Raw genomic sequence first — 18,857 nt, 5'->3', positions numbered from 1 at the left:
TTTGAATCATTTCAATTGCATGTATACTTTTCAAGTTATTCACAAATAGCTATTTCAAAAGTGGACACAGTGCAATTTTCACAGTTCCTGGGGGAGGTAAGTTTTTGTTAGTTTTACCAGGTAAGTAAGACACTTACAGGGTTCAGTTCTTGGTCCAAGGTAGCCCACCGTTGGGGGTTCAGAGCAACCCCAAAGTTACCACACCAGCAGCTCAGGGCCGGTCAGGTGCAGAGTTCAAAGTGGTGCCCAAAACGCATAGGCTTCAATGGAGAGAAGGGGGTGCCCCGGTTCCAGTCTGCCAGCAGGTAAGTACCCGCGTCTTCGGAGGGCAGACCAGGGGGGGGTTTTGTAGGGCACCGGGGGGGGACACAAGCCCACACAGAAATTTCACCCTCAGCGGCGCGGGGGCGGCCGGGTGCAGTGTTAGAACAAGCGTCGGGTTCGCAATGGAAGTCAATGAGAGATCAAGGGATCTCTTCAGCGCTGCAGGCAGGCAAGGGGGGGCTTCCTCGGGGAAACCTCCACTTGGGCAAGGGAGAGGGACTCCTGGGGGTCACTTCTGCAGTGAAAGTCCGGTCCTTCAGGTCCTGGGGGCTGCGGGTGCAGGGTCTTTTCCAGGCGTCGGGACTTAGGTTTCAGAGAGTCGCGGTCAGGGGAAGCCTCGGGATTCCCTCTGCAGGCGGCGCTGTGGGGGCTCAGGGGGGACAGGTTTTGGTACTCACAGTCGTAGAGTAGTCCGGGGGTCCTCCCTGAGGTGTTGGTTCTCCACCAGCCGAGTCGGGGTCGCCGGGTGCAGTGTTGCAAGTCTCACGCTTCTTGCGGGGAGTTTGCAGGGGTCTTTAAAGCTGCTCCTTTGGATAAAGTTGCAGTCTTTTTGGAGCAGGTCCGCTGTCCTCGGGAGTTTCTTGTCGTCGTCGAAGCAGGGCAGTCCTCAGATGATTTAGAGGTCGCTGGTCCCTTTGGAAGGCGTCGCTGGAGCAGAGTTCTTTGGAAGGCAGGAGACAGGCCGGTGAGTTTCTGGAGCCAAGGCAGTTGTTGTCTTCTGGTCTTCCTCTGCAGGGGTTTTCAGCTAGGCAGTCCTTCTTGTTGTTGCAGGAATCTAACTCTTTAGGTTCAGGGAAGCCCTTAAATACTAAATTTAAGGGCGTGTTTAGGTCTGGGGGGGTTAGTAGCCAATGGCTACTAGCCCTGAGGGTGGGTACACCCTCTTTGTGCCTCCTCCCAAGGGGAGGGGGTCACATCCCTAATCCTATTGGGGGAATCCTCCATCTGCAAGATGGAGGATTTCTAAAAGTTAGAGTCACCTCAGCTCAGGACACCTTAGGGGCTGTCCTGACTGGCCAGTGACTCCTCCTTGTTTTTCTCATTATCTCTCCTGGACTTGCCGCCAAAAGTGGGGGCTGGGTCCAGGAGGCGGGCATCTCCACTAGCTGGAGTGCCCTGGGGCATTGTAACACGAAGCTTGAGCCTTTGAAGCTCGCTGCTAGGTGTTACAGTTCCTGCAGGGGGGAGGTGTGAAGCACCTCCACCCAGGGCAGGCTTTGTTTCTGTCCTCAGAGAGCACAAAGGCTCTCACCGCATGAGGTCAGACACTCGTCTCTCAGCAGCAGGCTGGCACAGACCAGTCAGTCCTGCACTGAACAATTGGGTAAAATACAGGGGGTATCTCTAAGATGCCCTCTGTGTGCATTTTTTAATAAATCCAAACACTGGCATCAGTGTGGGTTTATTATTCTGAGAAGTTTGATACTAAACTTCCCAGTATTCAGTGTAGCCATTATGGAGCTGTGGAGTTCGTTTTTGACAGACTCCCAGCCCATATACTCTTATGGCTACCCTGCACTTACAATGTCTAAGGTTTTGCTTAGACACTGTAGGGGCATAGTGCTCATGCACATATGCCCTCACCTGTGGTATAGTGCACCCTGCCTTAGGGCTGTAAGGCCTACTAGAGGGGTGACTTACCTATGCCACAGGCAGTGGGAGGTTGGCATGGCACCCTGAGGGGAGTGCCATGTCGACTTAGTCATTTTCTCACCATCAGCACACACAAGCTGGCAAGCAGTGTGTCTGTGCTGAGTGAGGGGTCCCTAGGGTGGCATAAGACATGCTGCAGCCCTTAGAGACCTTCCCTGGCATCAGGGCCCTTGGTACCAGGGGTACCAGTTACAAGGGACTTACCTAGGTGCCAGGGTTGTGCCAATTGTGGAAACAATGGTACATTTTAGGTGAAAGAACACTGGTGCTGGGGCCTGGTTAGCAGGGTCCCAGCACACTTCTCAGTCAAGTCAGCATCAGTATCAGGCAAAAAAGTGGGGGGTAACTGCAACAGGGAGCCATTTCTTTACACATACCTATTTATGTTCGATCAGAACTATATGCAAATGGAAAACACGACCATTAAACCAGGCAATGTGCGTATTAGAAAAAAAAGGATGGGGGAGGTAAAATGAGCTCACCGTTACTGGAACAGATGTCGCAGGACCGCCTGCCCAACCACTACACCTTCTTTAGGGATGGCATCTAGACAGTAGTGTTTTGTAAACGTGTGAGTACTTTTCCAGGTGGCTGCTCAGTAAGTGTCCTGCAGGGGTACACCTCAAACAGTGCCATGGACGCTGAGACAGATCTCGTGGAGTGTGCCCTTACCGAAGAATGCAAAGGCTTACCAGCTGCTTGGTGACAAAAGTTTATAGCAGCCACTATCCACCTGGCTATACTGTGCTTGGAAAGGGACTGCCCCTTCTGGGGGGCACTATACGTGACAAACAATTGTGTAGTCTTGAGAAAAAGTCTGGTTCTCTCCAAATAAAATGTAAGATTCCTTTTGATGTCCAACAAGTAAAGAGCTCTTTCCGCCGGAGATGACTGGTTCAGAAAGAAAGATTTCAATATCAAAGGATCGTTAATATGGAAGTCTGATGGCACCTTTGGAACAAATTTCGGGATAGTATGAAGCAGCACTATCATGTTTAAACTGATGGAAAGTTTCTAGAATGTTCAACGCCTGGATCTTGCTAACACGTTTAGAAGAAGTTAGGGCTAGCAAAAGAGCTACTTTCCAGATAAGTGCTTCAAATCCGCTGTGAATTGGTTCAAATGGGTGTTTCATTAGGTGGAAAAACTCGAAAGAGTCCTTTAAGAAATTGCTTGACTAATCTAGAAGACCAGAGAGATAGCGATGTCAGCAAACGTCTGAAGCGAGATATGGCCAAGTGCACCCTGATGGATGCATGTGCCAACCCCATTGTCGCTAGATGGAGGAGATAGGGCGATATTCGCTCTGGTGGCAAAAGTAGCAGATCAATCTGCTCATTCTGACACCGCAAACAAAATCTTTTCAATTTTAGAGAGTACGATTTGTTAGTGCTATCTGCTCTGGCTTTCGAAAGAATGTCCCAACATTCAGGGTGAATGTTTAAAAGGGCAAACTCATTGGGTTCAGGAGCCAAGCTGATAACTTTAGTGATTTGGGGTCCAGATGCAAAACTTGACCCTCGTTCCTTGTGAGACTTTTAGTGGAATGTAGTCTGTCTCAGAGCAGGAGGAGTTCCGAAAACCAATGTTGGCGAGGCCAATACGGAGCTATCAGGATCAATCTGCAATGTTCTCTTTTGATCTTTGCAAGTACTCTTGAGATCAGGGGAATGGGTGGAAAAGCGTAGGCAAATATTCCGCACCATGCCATCGAAAATGCATTCTCCCACGAGCCCAGATGGTGAACCCAACTTGCATTAAAGCGGCATTTGGTGTTCTGCGGAATTGCAAAGAGATCCAGTTTGGTCTTCCCCCACCTTCTGAAAACATGGTCGAGCACCTCCTGGTTCAGCTCCCATTTGTGACAGGAGGACGTCAGTCTGCTGACTGTCTGTGGTCTCGTTCTGCCTTCCTGGCAGATGTTCAGCTCATAAACTGATGCCATTCCAAATGGCCCAGTTCCAAATAGTTTGCGATTCACGAGATAGAAGAGATTGTTACCCCTTGCTTGTTCAAATAATGCATCGTTGCAGTATTGTCTGTTCTTATGGGAACCGCTGAGTACCTTATCCTGGGAAGGAAAGCCTGTAGGGCCAGGAAAACCACTCAACTCCAGAAATTGATGTGATATTGCCGGAAAGAGTTGCTCCACCTTCCGCTGATCTGAAGGTCTTGAAGATATGCTCCCCATCCTTCCAGAGAGGCGTCTGTGGAAATGACCAGCGGATGTCGAGGAGAAAAGGAAGACCAACTGCGATGTTTAGTTGGTCTGCCCACCAATGGAGCGCTTCGATCATTTGAGGAGTTACTGTGATTAAGTTGTTGAATGAGCTCTCTTTCTGAATCCATTGAAGGTCTAATTCCTCTTGCAGGGGACGCATTCTCAGACAAAACGGGACTAGCTGAATGCAAGAAGACATCAGAAGCGACTTGTAGCTGCGTACTGAAAGACTTTCTTCTTTGTACTGTGTTTGTTAGATACAAGAGTCTCACTTGTCTCTCCACCGAAGGAAAAGCTTTATCCCTGATGGTGTCGATTGTCGCCTCTCAAAAGGTAGTCACCCTTGTTGGCAATATCTTCGACTTGTCCCAATTCAAACCGAGGCCCAGATCGTAAAATAATTCCATGCAAGCCCTCGTTGGGGCGTGAGCTTCCTGATACGGCCGTGCTTTTATTAGCCAATCATCTAAATAGGGGAACATTTAAAAAAATGTCTTAGAGAAGGCGCTACCAGAGCTAGACACTTTGTAAGATTCTGAGGGCGAATTTCAGGCCAAATGGAGGAACCCCAAATTGGAAATGGATGCCGGCTACTGTGAAACGCAGATATTTCCTGTGGGGAGGTGAAATCAGAATGTGAAAGTAAGCATCCTGTAGATCCAGAGTCGTCATAAAATCTCTGTGATTCATGCGGAGAAGAATATCTTGCAATGTGACAATGCGAAAGTTTTGACGTTTGAGGTATTTGTTTAAGTCCCTGAGATCGAGGATGAGACGCCATGATTCCCAGTTTTTGCACACCAGAAAGAAACAGGAGTAAAACCCTCTGCCTTTTTTTAAAGAAGGAACTATCGCTCCCTTCTTGAGAGTGGTCACGATCTCCTGCCAGAGTTGTTTTAGATGCTTTTGAAAAAAGGTATGAGGAGGGCAAGAAGGTGGGCGTTGAATGAACTCTAAAGTATGGCCAAATTGAACAATCTTTAAAACCTACTGGTCCGATGTTATTTGTTGCCATTTCTGAAAAAAGTGATATCCTTCCCACTACCTTTGGAATTCGTGGTGCGGGTGTAGCAGGAGCCTTAATCTTGTGATTGGCGTCTAACCGCCTCATTGCTCTGATGCGCTGTACCACTGGGTGGAGGTCTAGAATAGGACGCCTGAGGTGGTTGCCTCTGAGAATATTGCAGTCGGAACTGCTGCGTAGTATAGGAGGGATAACGAAAGCTTTGGTAACTCTCTCTATATGATGGAACTCCCCGACCCCTGAAGGCACGAAAAGGCAACTTCTTGAATTGGAGGGTTCCTAAGGACCTGGCAGTGTCTGTATCCGTTTTGATGGCTTGCAGGGCTTCATCCAAGTGTTTGCCAAAAAGAGCCTCCCCATCAAACGGGAGGTCCAATACTTTATTCTGGACTTCAGGATGAAAAGTCGTCGCTCTAAGCCAGCCCTGATGTCGCAGCACCGCCCCACCAGCTAACTGCCGAAAAGCAGTGGTCGCAATATCCACTGTGCAATCTATAATCTCAGCCGAGGTGCGCTCCCCCTCCAAGAGGATCTTCTTCACTTCCGCCTTAGAGTCTTCCAAAAGATGGCCCAGATACAGAGCAATATCGGCCCATAGCGGTCTGTCGTATCTCCCCAAGATTGCCAACGAGTTCGCTGCTCTTACTACAAGCCCGACAGAGGAGAAACGCTTATCAATGTTGTCCAGCCTTCTCCCTTTGTCTTGAGTTGGTGTCAAGGTTTTTTTTGTTTTTTGTTTTTTGTTTTTTTAACGCCTCTGCGCTGCCTGCGTTATGACCAAGTCTGGCTTCGGGTGACCAATGAGACAAGCTGGGGCGTATTCTGGAGCCTTATATTTTTTGTCTAACCTTGGTAAGACTGCCGTCACCGTGGTAGATTCTTAATTATCTTTAGACCTGCCTCCCAGATGTAGCCCACTATGGGTATGGAGCGGATACTCTTTTGAAAAGGCTCCTTGAAGTCATATAAAAAACAATCCATCTGCTTAGATGGCATGGGCAGTGCAAATCTCTTTGCTGCTCTTTCAAGCAGATTATGGAAACTCCCAATGTCTCCTGGGGGAGAATCCACCGGGGTAGGCGATGGAGATGAAGGGGTCGGCAATATATAGTTGTCCCAATCCGACTGCGCATCCTGCAGCACTCCTTCCCTCTCTTCAGCTGAGGAGCCAGTAACCTGCATGAAAGTCCTTTGCGGGGTACTTCTCGCCGATGTAGGAGACAACCTAGGCTATGACACCGGAGTGGCAGGTATCGAGGGAGGAGGCAGCATTTGTATGTTCTCTGACTGTGGTGGCAATTGAAATCTCTTCTTGTAATCTGATAACAGTTGTAAATCAGAGATGATGGAACTCGGGATACAGACCATGTCCTCTGGCACATTTGGCTGGTCTCTTTGAGGAGAATAATACTGTTGATAATATTCTTCTTCATCTTCCTGACATTTAACATGGAGCTGGGAAGGACTATGGGCTGCCCCAAACAGCCCATCATCAGAATCTTCTTCCAAAAGGTGAGTTGGAATTAAAGGTGTGACCTTACTTGGGGATGAGGCTCTCGGAGTTATATCCCCTTTCCGAAGTCAAGGCTTGAATTTTTCTCATCTACTGTGTCGACAACTGTGCCGTCAACGAAGTCGACAAAGTCTTCAACTGCCAAGGTGCACCAGTCCCAGTCGACAGTGCCGCCGACAATGGTGTAGTCATCAGAATCCTCGCCGTTGACAGTGCTGTCAATGGTGTCGTCGTCTGAATCATCGATATTTTTATCTTCAACATCGACTGTCTAGATTTCGTTACCGTCGACGTAGGTGTCACAGTCAAGAGGCTGGTAACCATCGACATGTATTTTTTGTCGACTGTCGACGACGATGACTTCGTCGACGGTCTGTTGTCAGGAGCGGAGGAAGGCTTTCTGAACATGGTAAGAACCTTTGGTGGAGGTGTAGAAGGCTCTGAAGGAGGTTTAGTTAGACACCTCTTTTGAAGGCCGATACTTAGACTTTGATGAAGATTTTTTTTCTCCTGAGGTGATGAGACTGCAGCCTTCACCAGACCCCTGTGAGGTCTTTTTGAAAGTTTTTGAGGGTTGTCTTGAACCCTTTTCAGAGTGAGGCAAGCTTTGCCTCTTTTGGGATCTTTCAAAAGACCATGAAGACTCCTCACTGTCAGTCCGAGACAGGGTTTTTCCTTGATTTAAGCTTCTGGAGCCATTTTAACAGTCTTCCCTCTCTATCCTTTAAAGTTTTTGAGGAAAAGGTACGACATACCTTACAATCAGTAGCAGAATGCTCAGGACAGAGGCAATATATGCAATCTCTGAGGATCCTCAGAATGGAGCATTTTCTTCCCACAAGTACTGCAGGCTCTAAAGAGACTTTTCCTCTCTCTGTCAGACATTGTGCTGGCAAAGCCAGGCTCCAGAAAAGTGTGACTGTGAATCAAACACCCAGTAATAAAGTCGAAATTCAGATGCAGTGACCAAATCTTCTCTAACAGGAACAAAATGAGCAGAGCTTAGAGGAGACTCCCTAGCACGACGTGCAGTAGAAAATCTGAGGTACTGGAGCTTCTCTCAGAAGGGTTCTAGAGGGTGGGGCAATCTGACTGGCTGAGGCAATCTGATTGGCTGAGGCTCAAGTTTAGTCCTTTTTACATAAGGACTTGGATAGATTACTGAAATGTAGTTTTATTTCATTGCGGTTATGTCTTTGAGGATATTGTCTTTTCTAAGGTACTGGGGACTCCCATACCGACGACAGGGAATGAGTCAAGCATGTGAATCTATGAAAGTTTCAATACTGGACTAAGTACATTTACACAACAGTGTTATGTACATTTATGTGATGTAGACCATGTAGATACCTTACGCACGTCAGCTATGGGTATACTTCCAAGGACAGTCATAGTGGCTCCTTTCTTCCTGGTAGAGCGTGCTCTGACAGTGACACAAAGTTGTCTTTTTGCTTTAGAAAAACACGTGTGAATACATTTAATTATCCACCTGGCTATGCTGCTTTTGGATATTGGATTGTCTTTATGGGTTAATGAAAAAGCTATAAACAGCTGTTCTGAACTCTTGGTCCATCAATGTAGAACATTAATGCACGTGTAACGTCTAAAGCGTGAAGAGCTCTTTCAGCAAATGAGTCAGGCTGCAGAAAGACTACTGGTTACTCAATGGATTCATTAATGTGGAATTGAGAGACCACCTTAGAAAGCAACTTCTGATTGGTGCGAATAACCACTTTGTCGTTATGAATCTGAGAGAACGGTTCTTCCAAGGTTAGTGCCTGGAGCACACTAACACGCCTGAGCGAGATGACAGCAACTAAAGAGGCCACTTTTCATGAGAGGTACTGAAGAGGATATGAGTAAAGTGGCTCGAGAGGAGGACCCATAAGCCTAGTAAGGGCAATACTAAGGTTCCATGATAGTGCAGGGGGCATTTTTGGTGGAATGACCCATGTAAGGTTTTCCATGAATGCACCGATCACTGGAATTCTAAACAGAGAAGTATATGGTCTGTTCTGTAATATGAAGGTATAGCAGTGAGATGTAAGTGAATGGAAGTGTAAGCTAAATTTACTTTTGTAGAAGAATAAAATAGCATTCAATGGATTTGGCAGTACCTTTAATGGGATTAATGTGTTTGGGATGACAGTAGCAAACAAAGCGTTATAATTTTCAGCATAACATGCTCTAGTACTGGGTTTACGAGCTTCTCTGAGAATTTCCATACATTCTGCAGGCAAATCCAAGTAACCAAACCCTATGACCTCACAAGCCAGTTCCGGAAGTATTGCTGAAGGACTTGCGGGTGGAGTTTCCATTCGTGGACTTGTTTTCAGGTCTGCAAAGTCTTAGTCCGTTCCTGGGAAATACTTAGCAACAAGGTGAATATGATAGTGGAGAGCCCATTTCCATATTGTCTGAGAGTTGTGACAGTTGGCGTGACCGTGTTCTCCCCCACCCCCCGTTTCTGAAGGTGGTATATTGCTCTCATGTCGTCTGTGCGGACTAATACAGCTTTGTGAGAGAGGTGATGAAGAAATGCTTTCAGAGCTAGAAATACTGCTTGAATCTCGAGGAAGTTGATGTGTAGGGATTGACACTGTTTAGATGCTGATGTACAACATCTGCACAACGCCAGACCAGAATACCTCAGAAGACTCACCTACTACACCCCGACCCGCCAGCTTTGCTCCGCTGACCTTGCCCTCGCCACCGTTCCTCGCATCCATAGAAGGACAGCCAGTGGCAGATCGTTCTCCCACCTCGCCGTCAAGATGTGGAACACCCTTCCTATCCACCTGCGACAGACACAGGACCTGCTAGCCTTCAGGAGACACCTCAAGTTTTGGTTATTGGAGCAAAAGCAGCATTCCACCCTTCCCCCTTCACCAGCGCCTTGAGACCCTCACGGGTGAGTAGTGCGCTTTACAAATGCTATGATTGATTGATGTAGTGGTATGGGTAGTGGCGGTCTTGCCTCTACCTTGGGTGTTATTACTCCTCTGTAGAAGCCTTGTGAGTATGAACTGGAAGGCTGTCTCTACTTGATGGATAGTAATCACCTCAATGTGGGGAGATGAAAAGTAGGTCTTTGCGAGGGGGACTGTAAAGTACCCATGACTTTTTAGTGTCTGTCTTTTTTCCGCTTCGAGGGTGGAGTCCACTTGAGGGCCGGAAAGATGCTCCTTGTCGAAGGGCATATTTAGTACCTCTGGTTGTACCTCTGGTTTAAAACCTGAGCATTGAAGCCAGGCATGTCTCCTTACAAGGATGCTGGTGTTGATACCGCGTACAGCATCTGATTGAGTTATTACTGATTGTCTGCTCCTCTGTGACAATCTGTTGTCCCCTTTTATGGTGCTCATCTGGGAGATACTGGACGAGCCCCTCTATCTCATCCCAGTGAGCCAGATCATATCTGGCAAGTAAAGCCTGTAAACTGAGATGCACAAATAATTGGCTTCTTGTGCAGACACTTTTACCCGTGGAGTCAATCTTTTTGCTCTCCTTGTCTGGGGGAGGAGTGTCTCCTATTGTCGGACCACTGGCCCGTTTGCGTGTAGTGGCAGCCACAACAAAATTTGGCAGGACCTGTGATCTTATGACTGGGGCTGCGTGGATCTCTCCTCTGGAACTGCGTGCATCACAGGTGGTGGTCTGGAGTGGTCCCCTTGATCCTCTCTGCCAGCTGTCCAATTTGGAAGACGGTAAGCCCTTGCATCTCCTTGTAGGACAGTACCCCTGTGCACCGCGACTCTTGCAGTTACCAAGGCTTGTTAGTTACTCATCCAGGGGATCTTCAGGCTCCGTGTAGCCCCAGCCCCCAGCAATCCTTCCTGAAAAGCACAGTCTCCTGCCTTAGCACACCTGAAGAGGAGCCCCACGTCACTGAGTGGGCCTCACTGTGACTCCTGTGCCTGCTGCCAGTGGGTCACCTGTGGAGGCTGCCTCCTTTTCTTGTGACTCTCCCAGCTTCTGAGGGCCACCTCCGACTCCCCTGGACCCTGCTGGTCCTCTTCAGCCTTGCAAAACCTTACTCAGACTCTTGCATTTGCCAAGGCTTGTTGGTGGTTTTCCAGCACCACTGACTAACTGCATCACGACCGCTGACTTGGAACATTAACTTGCATCAGTTCTGGAACTTCTCTCCTGCACTGCTGATTCTTCATCCACCGTCGGCCTGGTCGTGCAACTTCTCTCCTGCACTGCTGATTCTTTATCCACCGTCAGCCTGGTCCTGCATCCACAGAAGGGTGGGTAGTGGCTCCTACCACTGCCGGACACTATCACAAACTGGACTTGGCACCCTTCTGTCAGGAACCATCTTTGGTCTCTTCCAATCTTGTCTTGGTCTTGCACAGTCCTTTTCCAAAGTCCTCCAGCCGGTTATGGGGAAAACCAGGTACTTACCTTTTCTCTCGAGTGCTGGGAGGCACCCTGGTTCTTACCTGTTGGGGTTCCTAGTTCCTCCAGCTTCTCTCTACTGATTACACTTCCTTGGGGGCCGACTTTCACCTTCCACTTTCTTAGTATATGGTTTGGCCCTCCTATAGGGCACTCACTGTTTGCTACTGCTTTTACCAATGCCTATTGCTTTCTATGCTATTTCCTGATTGCTAATGTGTATATAATAACGTGTTTAATTACCTCCAGTTGCGGTATTGCCTATACAGTATTTTTAGACTTTGTGTTACTATAATGAAATACCTTTATTTTTGTAACACTGATTTTTTCATGTGTGATCGTGGTATTGCATGAGCTTTGCAGGTCTCCTAGATAATCCTTGGCTGCTCATCCTTAGGTAGCTCTAGAGAGCCCTGGCTTCCTAGACACTGCCTACACTTTCAGTAATAGGGGATACCTGGACCTGGTATAAGGTGATAACACCATAGGTGCTCACCACCCACCAGGCCAGCTTCCTACAAGGGTCATATGTGTCCTATGAATCTGGGTCCTGCTGTGTGTCACCCAAATCTCCCCTAATGAATAAAGGGAAACACTTGTGTTAAATATCCTGCAGTAGGAGAGGCAGATGAATGATGAGTGGAAGGGGTGGCCTCCTCCTGTCCCGGCTCCTCCTGGGAGTGCTCCGCACCAAAAATGTCCAGAGAATCTTCTTGAGTATTGTGCACCAACTCTAGTCGATGAGCTCGTCGGTCCAAAGGGTCTTTTTCTATCTGAAGGATCTGCAGGCATTGCAGATCGCTTCTTGATGGATGGGGGAGAGGTACCGGTTACACACCAGATGTTGGTTGGTTTGCGGGAATTTTGCGTAGCACTGAGGATAGAACCGAAACGGCACACGTTCCATCTGGCACATGCTGAGGTGGGCCCGCACAGGCGAGAGCTCCCTGGAGAGCATACAGTTGGTTCTCGGACCGACAGTGAGACTAACGCAAGAATGTAAGAAAACGTGATCAAAACCAATACAGTCAATGTCGCAAAAGACGGAAAGAAGTGTTTCGAACCAGGAGCGAGGGGATGAAGGAGCAAAGAGACATCCAAACCAGACTGCAGAGAGAAGAAAAAAAACTAAAGGAGTCGATGTCCAAGCGCAGAATCACTGAAGAGTCATTCGATCCCTTTACTCAAGAATATTTCTTCGAAGAAAAACATCTTGCAACATTCCAAACCCAGCACTAGATGGTAGGAGTTTGCAGAGCATGTGTATCTACAGCCACACATGCCATCAAACATACTGTTCTTCAGCATACATCTTTCATAGATTCACACACATATATTTACAATATTTTCAATGCCCCACACCCAGAGGACAAAGGTTTCTTCGAAACCCAATGATAAGCATTTGGATTTACAGAGTCCAACAATCAATGATACAGGTGGAGCCCTATGTTGATGTTTCAGACCCTTAAATTGAGGCAACCGTGGTCTTCATCAGGACAACTGTACATATTGTAAATATCACTGATTTCCTATATGATGGTTAAAGTTTGGATCATATATCTGCACTTACACTACACCGTCACTTGGAGCATATGCATTGGTTTTGACTATTGAACATACTGTCTATTTGACTAATGTTACAGTACTTTGCTATTCAACATAAAATAGTGACCACTGGAGAAGCTGTGTCGGTTATCATTATCATATACAGATATCTGTCTAATTCCATTATGTATTAATCTACGTTTGAATGATTCCTAGGGGAACACTTTATGATCACACTACTCTGGTTCCTTGGAATATTGGGCGCCCCAATATTTTTTGATAAGGATCTAAGTTCTGGGAATATCAAGTACAAACTAAAACAGCAGCAGCATATCCACTAATGAAGAATCATTCTTAAGTAACCCAAACAGACTGCCTTCTCAAACTGGAGACCATGCTTGGCTATCCGTTCAACAACCACAGGATTTACAAATGATACCCTGAAGTTAAGCTGTCATGCTAGCCACTGAATTAAGTGATCATTTCCTCTAGCAGTTGGCTACTTTTGGGTGACTATCTAAAAGGAACACCTTCAAGGCCCTCATTGTAAGAAGCTGGCTCTGTATATACTATACCAAAATGAGGTATAGTGTGCAGAGTCCATTGGATCCCCAGAGGCATTAGAGGCTAAAGTAGATAATACTAATGCTCTCTTTTGCGGTAGTGTGGTCGAGCAGTTAGGCTTATCACAGGGTAGTACAAAGCATCTGTTGTACACTCAGTCAAGAAATGAGGCACACGCTCAATGACTAACTTCAGGCCAATGTTTTTATACAGCAATTTTTTTTTAAATTTAACTTTACTACTAGAACGTTGCAGGTAAGTACAGTTGTAAATAAGTATCAAGCATAGGTATTACATGTACTTTGTTTAGCTTTTGCAGATAAACCTTTTAATTTGAAAAGTTATGCTTAGTGCAATTTCTCATAGGAACCAATGCAGTCCTAGGGGAGGTAGGTACCCCTATTCTAATCTAATCTTTGGGGGTTAGGATGTCCACAGGTCAAAAAAGTGCATCACCAGCAATAAAGGGCCGGCTGGGTGCAGAGGTCAAATTTTGTGTTGGGTTTACAATTGAAGCCTATCAGAACTCTGGGCACTCGGAAGAAAATAGGATGCAGGTAAGTACCTCCAGTTTCAGGACAGGCCTATGGGGTTTAGGTCAGCACCAGGGGGCCACAGGTCAGCACCAAACACTCTGGGTGGCACAGGGCGGATGGATGCAGGGTTTAAACAGAGTTCAGCACCCAATGCTTTTCAATGGGGGAACCCCAGAGGTCACAAACATCCTGCAGGCTGATTCCAGAGGGGTCAGGTCCGAAAACCAAAGGCTGGACAAGGAGAGGTGCCAGCTGAATGTTGCTGGACTGTTGGTCAGATTCCCCAAGGTCAGGGGGCTCCGGTTGCAGGGGTACCTTTGGGTGTCAGGAATCTTCATTGGATCTGGTCTCAGTCAGGAAGGGGGGCCCTCAGGATTCAGGCATCGTTGTGATGGCCAGGAGGAGTCAACCCAGAGTGGACTCAAGGTCTGAATCGCCTGGGGGCCTTCTCTGGACCGGTGGGCCACCTGGAATCAGGCCATGGCAGTCTGGTGTAGAGTGGACAAGCATTGCCAATCAGGAGTGGTTCTAGAGTCCTGTGGAGGATTTCTTCTGGACAGGGCTGCTTTCCTGGGGAGTTAATGGTCATCTGCTGGGCAGGCAGTCCTCTGGGGGTTTGTAGAGGTTGCTGGTCCACCAGGATGCGTTGCAGTTTAGTAGCAGGAGTCTTTGAAGCTGCAAAAAGGCCAGCAGGGCTGGGGTGAAGTCCGTTGTCGTCTGGAGAAGTCACTGCTAGGGTCGCCTCGTCAGTCCTCCTTTCTTCTTTCTTGAGGTCTCCAGGAAGCTGAAGAGCAAGATTCAGAGGTGCCCCTACATACTAGAATTAGGGGTGTTGCAGGGGTCAGAGGACAGTAGCCAATGGCTGTCACCAAGGGTGGCTATACCCTTCCTGGGCCAACTCCCTTTGGGGAGTGTAAGGAAATGCCTCCTTGGCATGGTTACCCCCTGACTTTTTGCCTTTGCTGATGCTAAGTTTTGATTTGAAAGTGTGCTGAGGCCTGCTAACCAGGCCCCAGCACCAGTGTTCTTTCCCTAACCTGTACTTTTGTTTCCACAATTGGCGCACCCTGGCATCCAGGTAAGTCCCTTGTAATGGGTACCCCTGGTACCAAGGGCCCTGATGCCAGGGAAGGCCTCTAAGGGCTGCAGCATGTCTTATGCCACCCTGGGGACCCCTCCCTCAGCACAGACACACTGCTTGCCAGCTTGTGTGTGCTAGTGGGGATAAAAAGACTAAGTCGACATGGCACTCCCCTCAGGGTGCCATGCCAACCTCACACTGCCTATAGGTATAGGTCAGTCACCCCTCTAGCAGGCCTTACAGCCCTAACGCAGGGTGCACTATACCATAGGTGAGGGCATAAGTGCATGAGCACTATGCCCCTACAGTGTCTAAGCAAAACCTTAGACATTGTAAGTGCAGGGTAGCCATAAGAGTATATGGTCTGGGAATCTGTCATGCATGAACTCCACAGCACCATAATGGCTACACTGAAAACTGTGAAGTTTGGTATCAAACTTCTCAGCACAATAAAAATGCACACTGATGCCAGTGTACATTTTATTGTAACATACACCCCAGAGGGCACCTTAGAGGTGCCCCCTGAAACCTTAACCAACTACCCGTGTAGGCTGACTGGTTTTAGCAGCCTGCCACACACCAGACATGTTGCTGGCCACATGGGGAGAGTGCCTTTGTCACTCTGTGGCTAGTAACAAAGCCTGTACTGGGTGGAGGTGCTTCACACCTCCCCCTACAGGAACTGTAACACCTGGTGGTGAGCCTCAAAGGCTCACCCCCTTTGTTACAGCACCCCAGGGCACTCCAGCTAGTGGAGTTGCCCGCCCCCTCCGGCCACGGCCCCACTTTTGGCGGCAAGGCCGGAGGAAATAATGAGAACAACAAGGAGGAGTCACTGGCCAGTCAGGACAGCCCCTAAGGTGTCCTGAGTTGAGGTGACTCTTATTTTTAGAAATCCTCCATCTTGCAGATGGAGGATTCCCCCAATAGGATTAGGGATGTGCCCCCCTCCCCTCAGGGAGGAGGCACAAAGAGGGTGTAGCCACCCTCAGGGCTAGTAGCCATTGGCTACTAACCCCCCAGACCTAAACACACCCCTAAATTCAGTATTTAGGGGCTCCCCAGAACCTAGGAACTCAGATTCCTGCAACCTAAGAAGAGGACTGCTGAACAGAAAACCTGCAGAGAAGACGGAGACACCAACTGCTTTGGCCCCAGCTCTACCGGCCTGTCTCCCCACTTCTAAAGAAACTGCTCCAGCGACGCGTTCCCAGGGTCCAGCAACCTCTGAAGCCTCAGAGGACTACCCTGCATCTAGAAGGACCAAGAACTCCCGAGGACAGCGGCTCTGTTCCCCAAAGACTGCAACTTTGCAACAAAGAAGCAACTTTGAAACAACACACGTTTGCCGCCGGAAGCGTGAGACGTTGCACTCTGCACCCGACGCCCCCGGCTCGACTTGTGGAGAACAAACACCACAGGGAGGACTCCCCGGCGACTGTGAGACCGTGAGTAGCCAGAGTTGACCCCCCTGAGCCCCCACAGCGACGCCTGCAGAGGGAATCCCGAGGCTCCCCCTGACCGTGACTGCCTGCTTCAAAGATCCGACGCCTGGTAAAGACTCTGCACCCGCAGTCCCCAGGGCCTGAAGGATCCGACCTCCAGTGCAGGAGCGACCCCCAGGTGGCCCTCTCCCTTGCCCAGGTGGTGGCTACCCCGAGGAGCCCCCCCCCCTTGCATGCCTGCATCGCTGAAGAGACCCCTTGGTCTCCCATTGATTCCTATTGAGAACCCGACGCTTGTTTACACACTGTACCCGGCCGCCCCCGTGCTGCTGAGGGTGTACTTTCTGTGTGGACTTGTGTGTCCCCCGGTGCCCTACAAAACCCACCTGGTCTGCCCTCCGAAGACGCGGGTACTTACCTGCTGGCAGACTGGAACCGGGGCACCCCCTTCTCCATTGAAGCCTATGCGTTTTGGGCACCACTCTGACCTCTGCACCTGACCGGCCCTGAGCTGCTGGTGTGGTAACTTTGGGGTTGCTCTGAACCCCCAACGGTGGGCTACCTTGGACCCAAACTTGAACCCCTGCAAATCTAACAAACACTTACCTCCCCCAGGAACTGTTGAAAATTGCACTGTCTAGTTTTAAAATAGCTATATGTCATTTATGTGAAAACTGTATATGCTATTTTGCTAATTCAAAGTTCCTAAAGTTCCTACATGAAATACCTTTCATTTGAAGTATTACTTGTAAATCTTGAACCTGTGGTTCTTAAAATAAACTAAGAAAATATATTTTTCTATACAAAAACCTATTGGCCTGGAATTGTCTCTGAGTGTGTGTTCCTCATTTATTGCCTGTGTATGTACAACAAATGCTTAACACTACTCCTCTGATAAGCCTACTGCTCGACCACACTACCACAAAATAGAGCATTAGAATTATCTCTTTTTTGCCACTATCTTACCTCTAAGGGGAACCCTTGGACTCTGTGCATACTATTCCTTACTTTGAATTAGTGCATACAGAGCCAACTTCCTACAGGGAGGAATGAGGGGCACATTCCTATTGGTCACTCTCCTCCAAAACAAGATGAAGGACTCCGAAAGGAGGGGGTCACTTCAGCTCTGAACATCTTAGGGGTGGTCCCATCTTAAGTGGTCACTCCTCCTTGTTTTTCCTAATTTTCCTGCCGGACCGGCCACCAAAAGTGTTGCTTGGTCTGGGGGGCAGGCATCTCTACTAGATGGAGTGCCCTGGGGCACTGTATCACAAGTGTTGCAGTTCCTGCAAGGGGGTGGGGTGGTGAAGCACATCCACGCATGGCAGGCTTTGTCCCTGACCCCCCAGAGACCACAACAGCTCTCACCCCATGGGGTCAGAAACTTGTCTGTTAGTGGCAGGTTGGCACAGACTAGTCAGCCTGCACTAAAGGGTCAGGTAAAATACAGGGAGCATCTCTAAGATGCTCTCTGAAAAATACACACAATAAATTCAACACTGGCATTAGTGTGGGTTTATTGTGCTAAGAAGTTTGATACCAAACTTCCTAGTCCTCAGTGAGGCCATCATGGAGCTGTGGAGTTCGTAATGACTAAGAAGTTTGCAATGTCTAAAAATGGACTTAGACACTGTAGGGGCAAATTGCTCATGCAGCTACGCCTTCACCTGTGGTATAGTGCATCCTGCCTTAGGGCTGTAAGGCCTACTAGAAGGGTGACTTACCTAGGCCACGGGCAGTGGTTTGTGGGCATGGCACACTGGAAGGGATGCCATGTCGACTACCTTTTTCTCCCCGCCAGCACACACAATCTGAAATTGCACTGTGCATGTGCTTGGTGAGGGGTCCCTTAGGGTGGCACAATATATGCTGAAGCCCTTTGGGACCCTCACTGGTCACAGGGCCCTTGGTACCACTGGTACCTGTTACAAGGGACTTAGCTGTGTGCCAGGAGTGTGACAATCTTGGAAACAATGGTACAGTTTAGGGAAAGAACACTGGTGCATGGGCCTGGTTAGCAGGATCCCAGCACACACAACCAGTCAAGTTAGCATCAATGTCAGGCAAAAAGTTTGTGTGAGGTGGTAAATATGTCAAAAGGGGCACTTTCCTACACTCATAATACGGGCATGCAGCATTTTATATCAGTATTTGTCATTAAGCTGCACTCAGTTCATAAGAAAAATTATACCACTTCTGTGCTGCATTGGCAATCACTGCTAAATAAAAACATGAATACTGTTTCAATTTCTAAATCTACCAGTGAAGTGTTCTCAGAGGATCGACTGATTAGGTGGAAAGAGGTAGAAACATACTAATGTATGGGGTTAAGGAATACAATTTAAAAAGAAAAGAAAATGCTTACCTGTCCATGTTCCGAATTTGATTGTGTAATGCCAGAAAAGATACAGGAGAGTCAATGGCTTCACGACTCTTCGCACAAAGACGAACCACTTTCAGTCCAGTTTGGTGGATCTTCTCAGTCAGTTGATCCACAGCTATGTTACTTGGAGCACAAACCAGCACAGGTCTTGAAATGGGTAAACA

General features: G+C 48.1%; 1 protein-coding gene across 1 annotated transcript in view; it reads right to left on the bottom strand.

The window, feature by feature from the left end:
* Positions 1–18,857, bottom strand: part of UPF1 (UPF1 RNA helicase and ATPase) — a 493,404-nt gene that overhangs the window by 254,694 nt on the left and 219,853 nt on the right. The window contains exon 12 of the mRNA XM_069215891.1: positions 18,676–18,840. Coding sequence (XP_069071992.1) covers positions 18,676–18,840 — 165 coding nt within the window. The remainder of the gene's footprint in view (positions 1–18,675; positions 18,841–18,857) is intronic.

The sequence above is a fragment of the Pleurodeles waltl genome, chromosome 12 (assembly GCF_031143425.1).
Source record: "Pleurodeles waltl isolate 20211129_DDA chromosome 12, aPleWal1.hap1.20221129, whole genome shotgun sequence".
In the NCBI taxonomy this organism is placed as follows: Eukaryota; Metazoa; Chordata; class Amphibia; order Caudata; family Salamandridae; genus Pleurodeles; species Pleurodeles waltl.
This window is presented reverse-complemented; position numbering and strand designations above follow the sequence as displayed.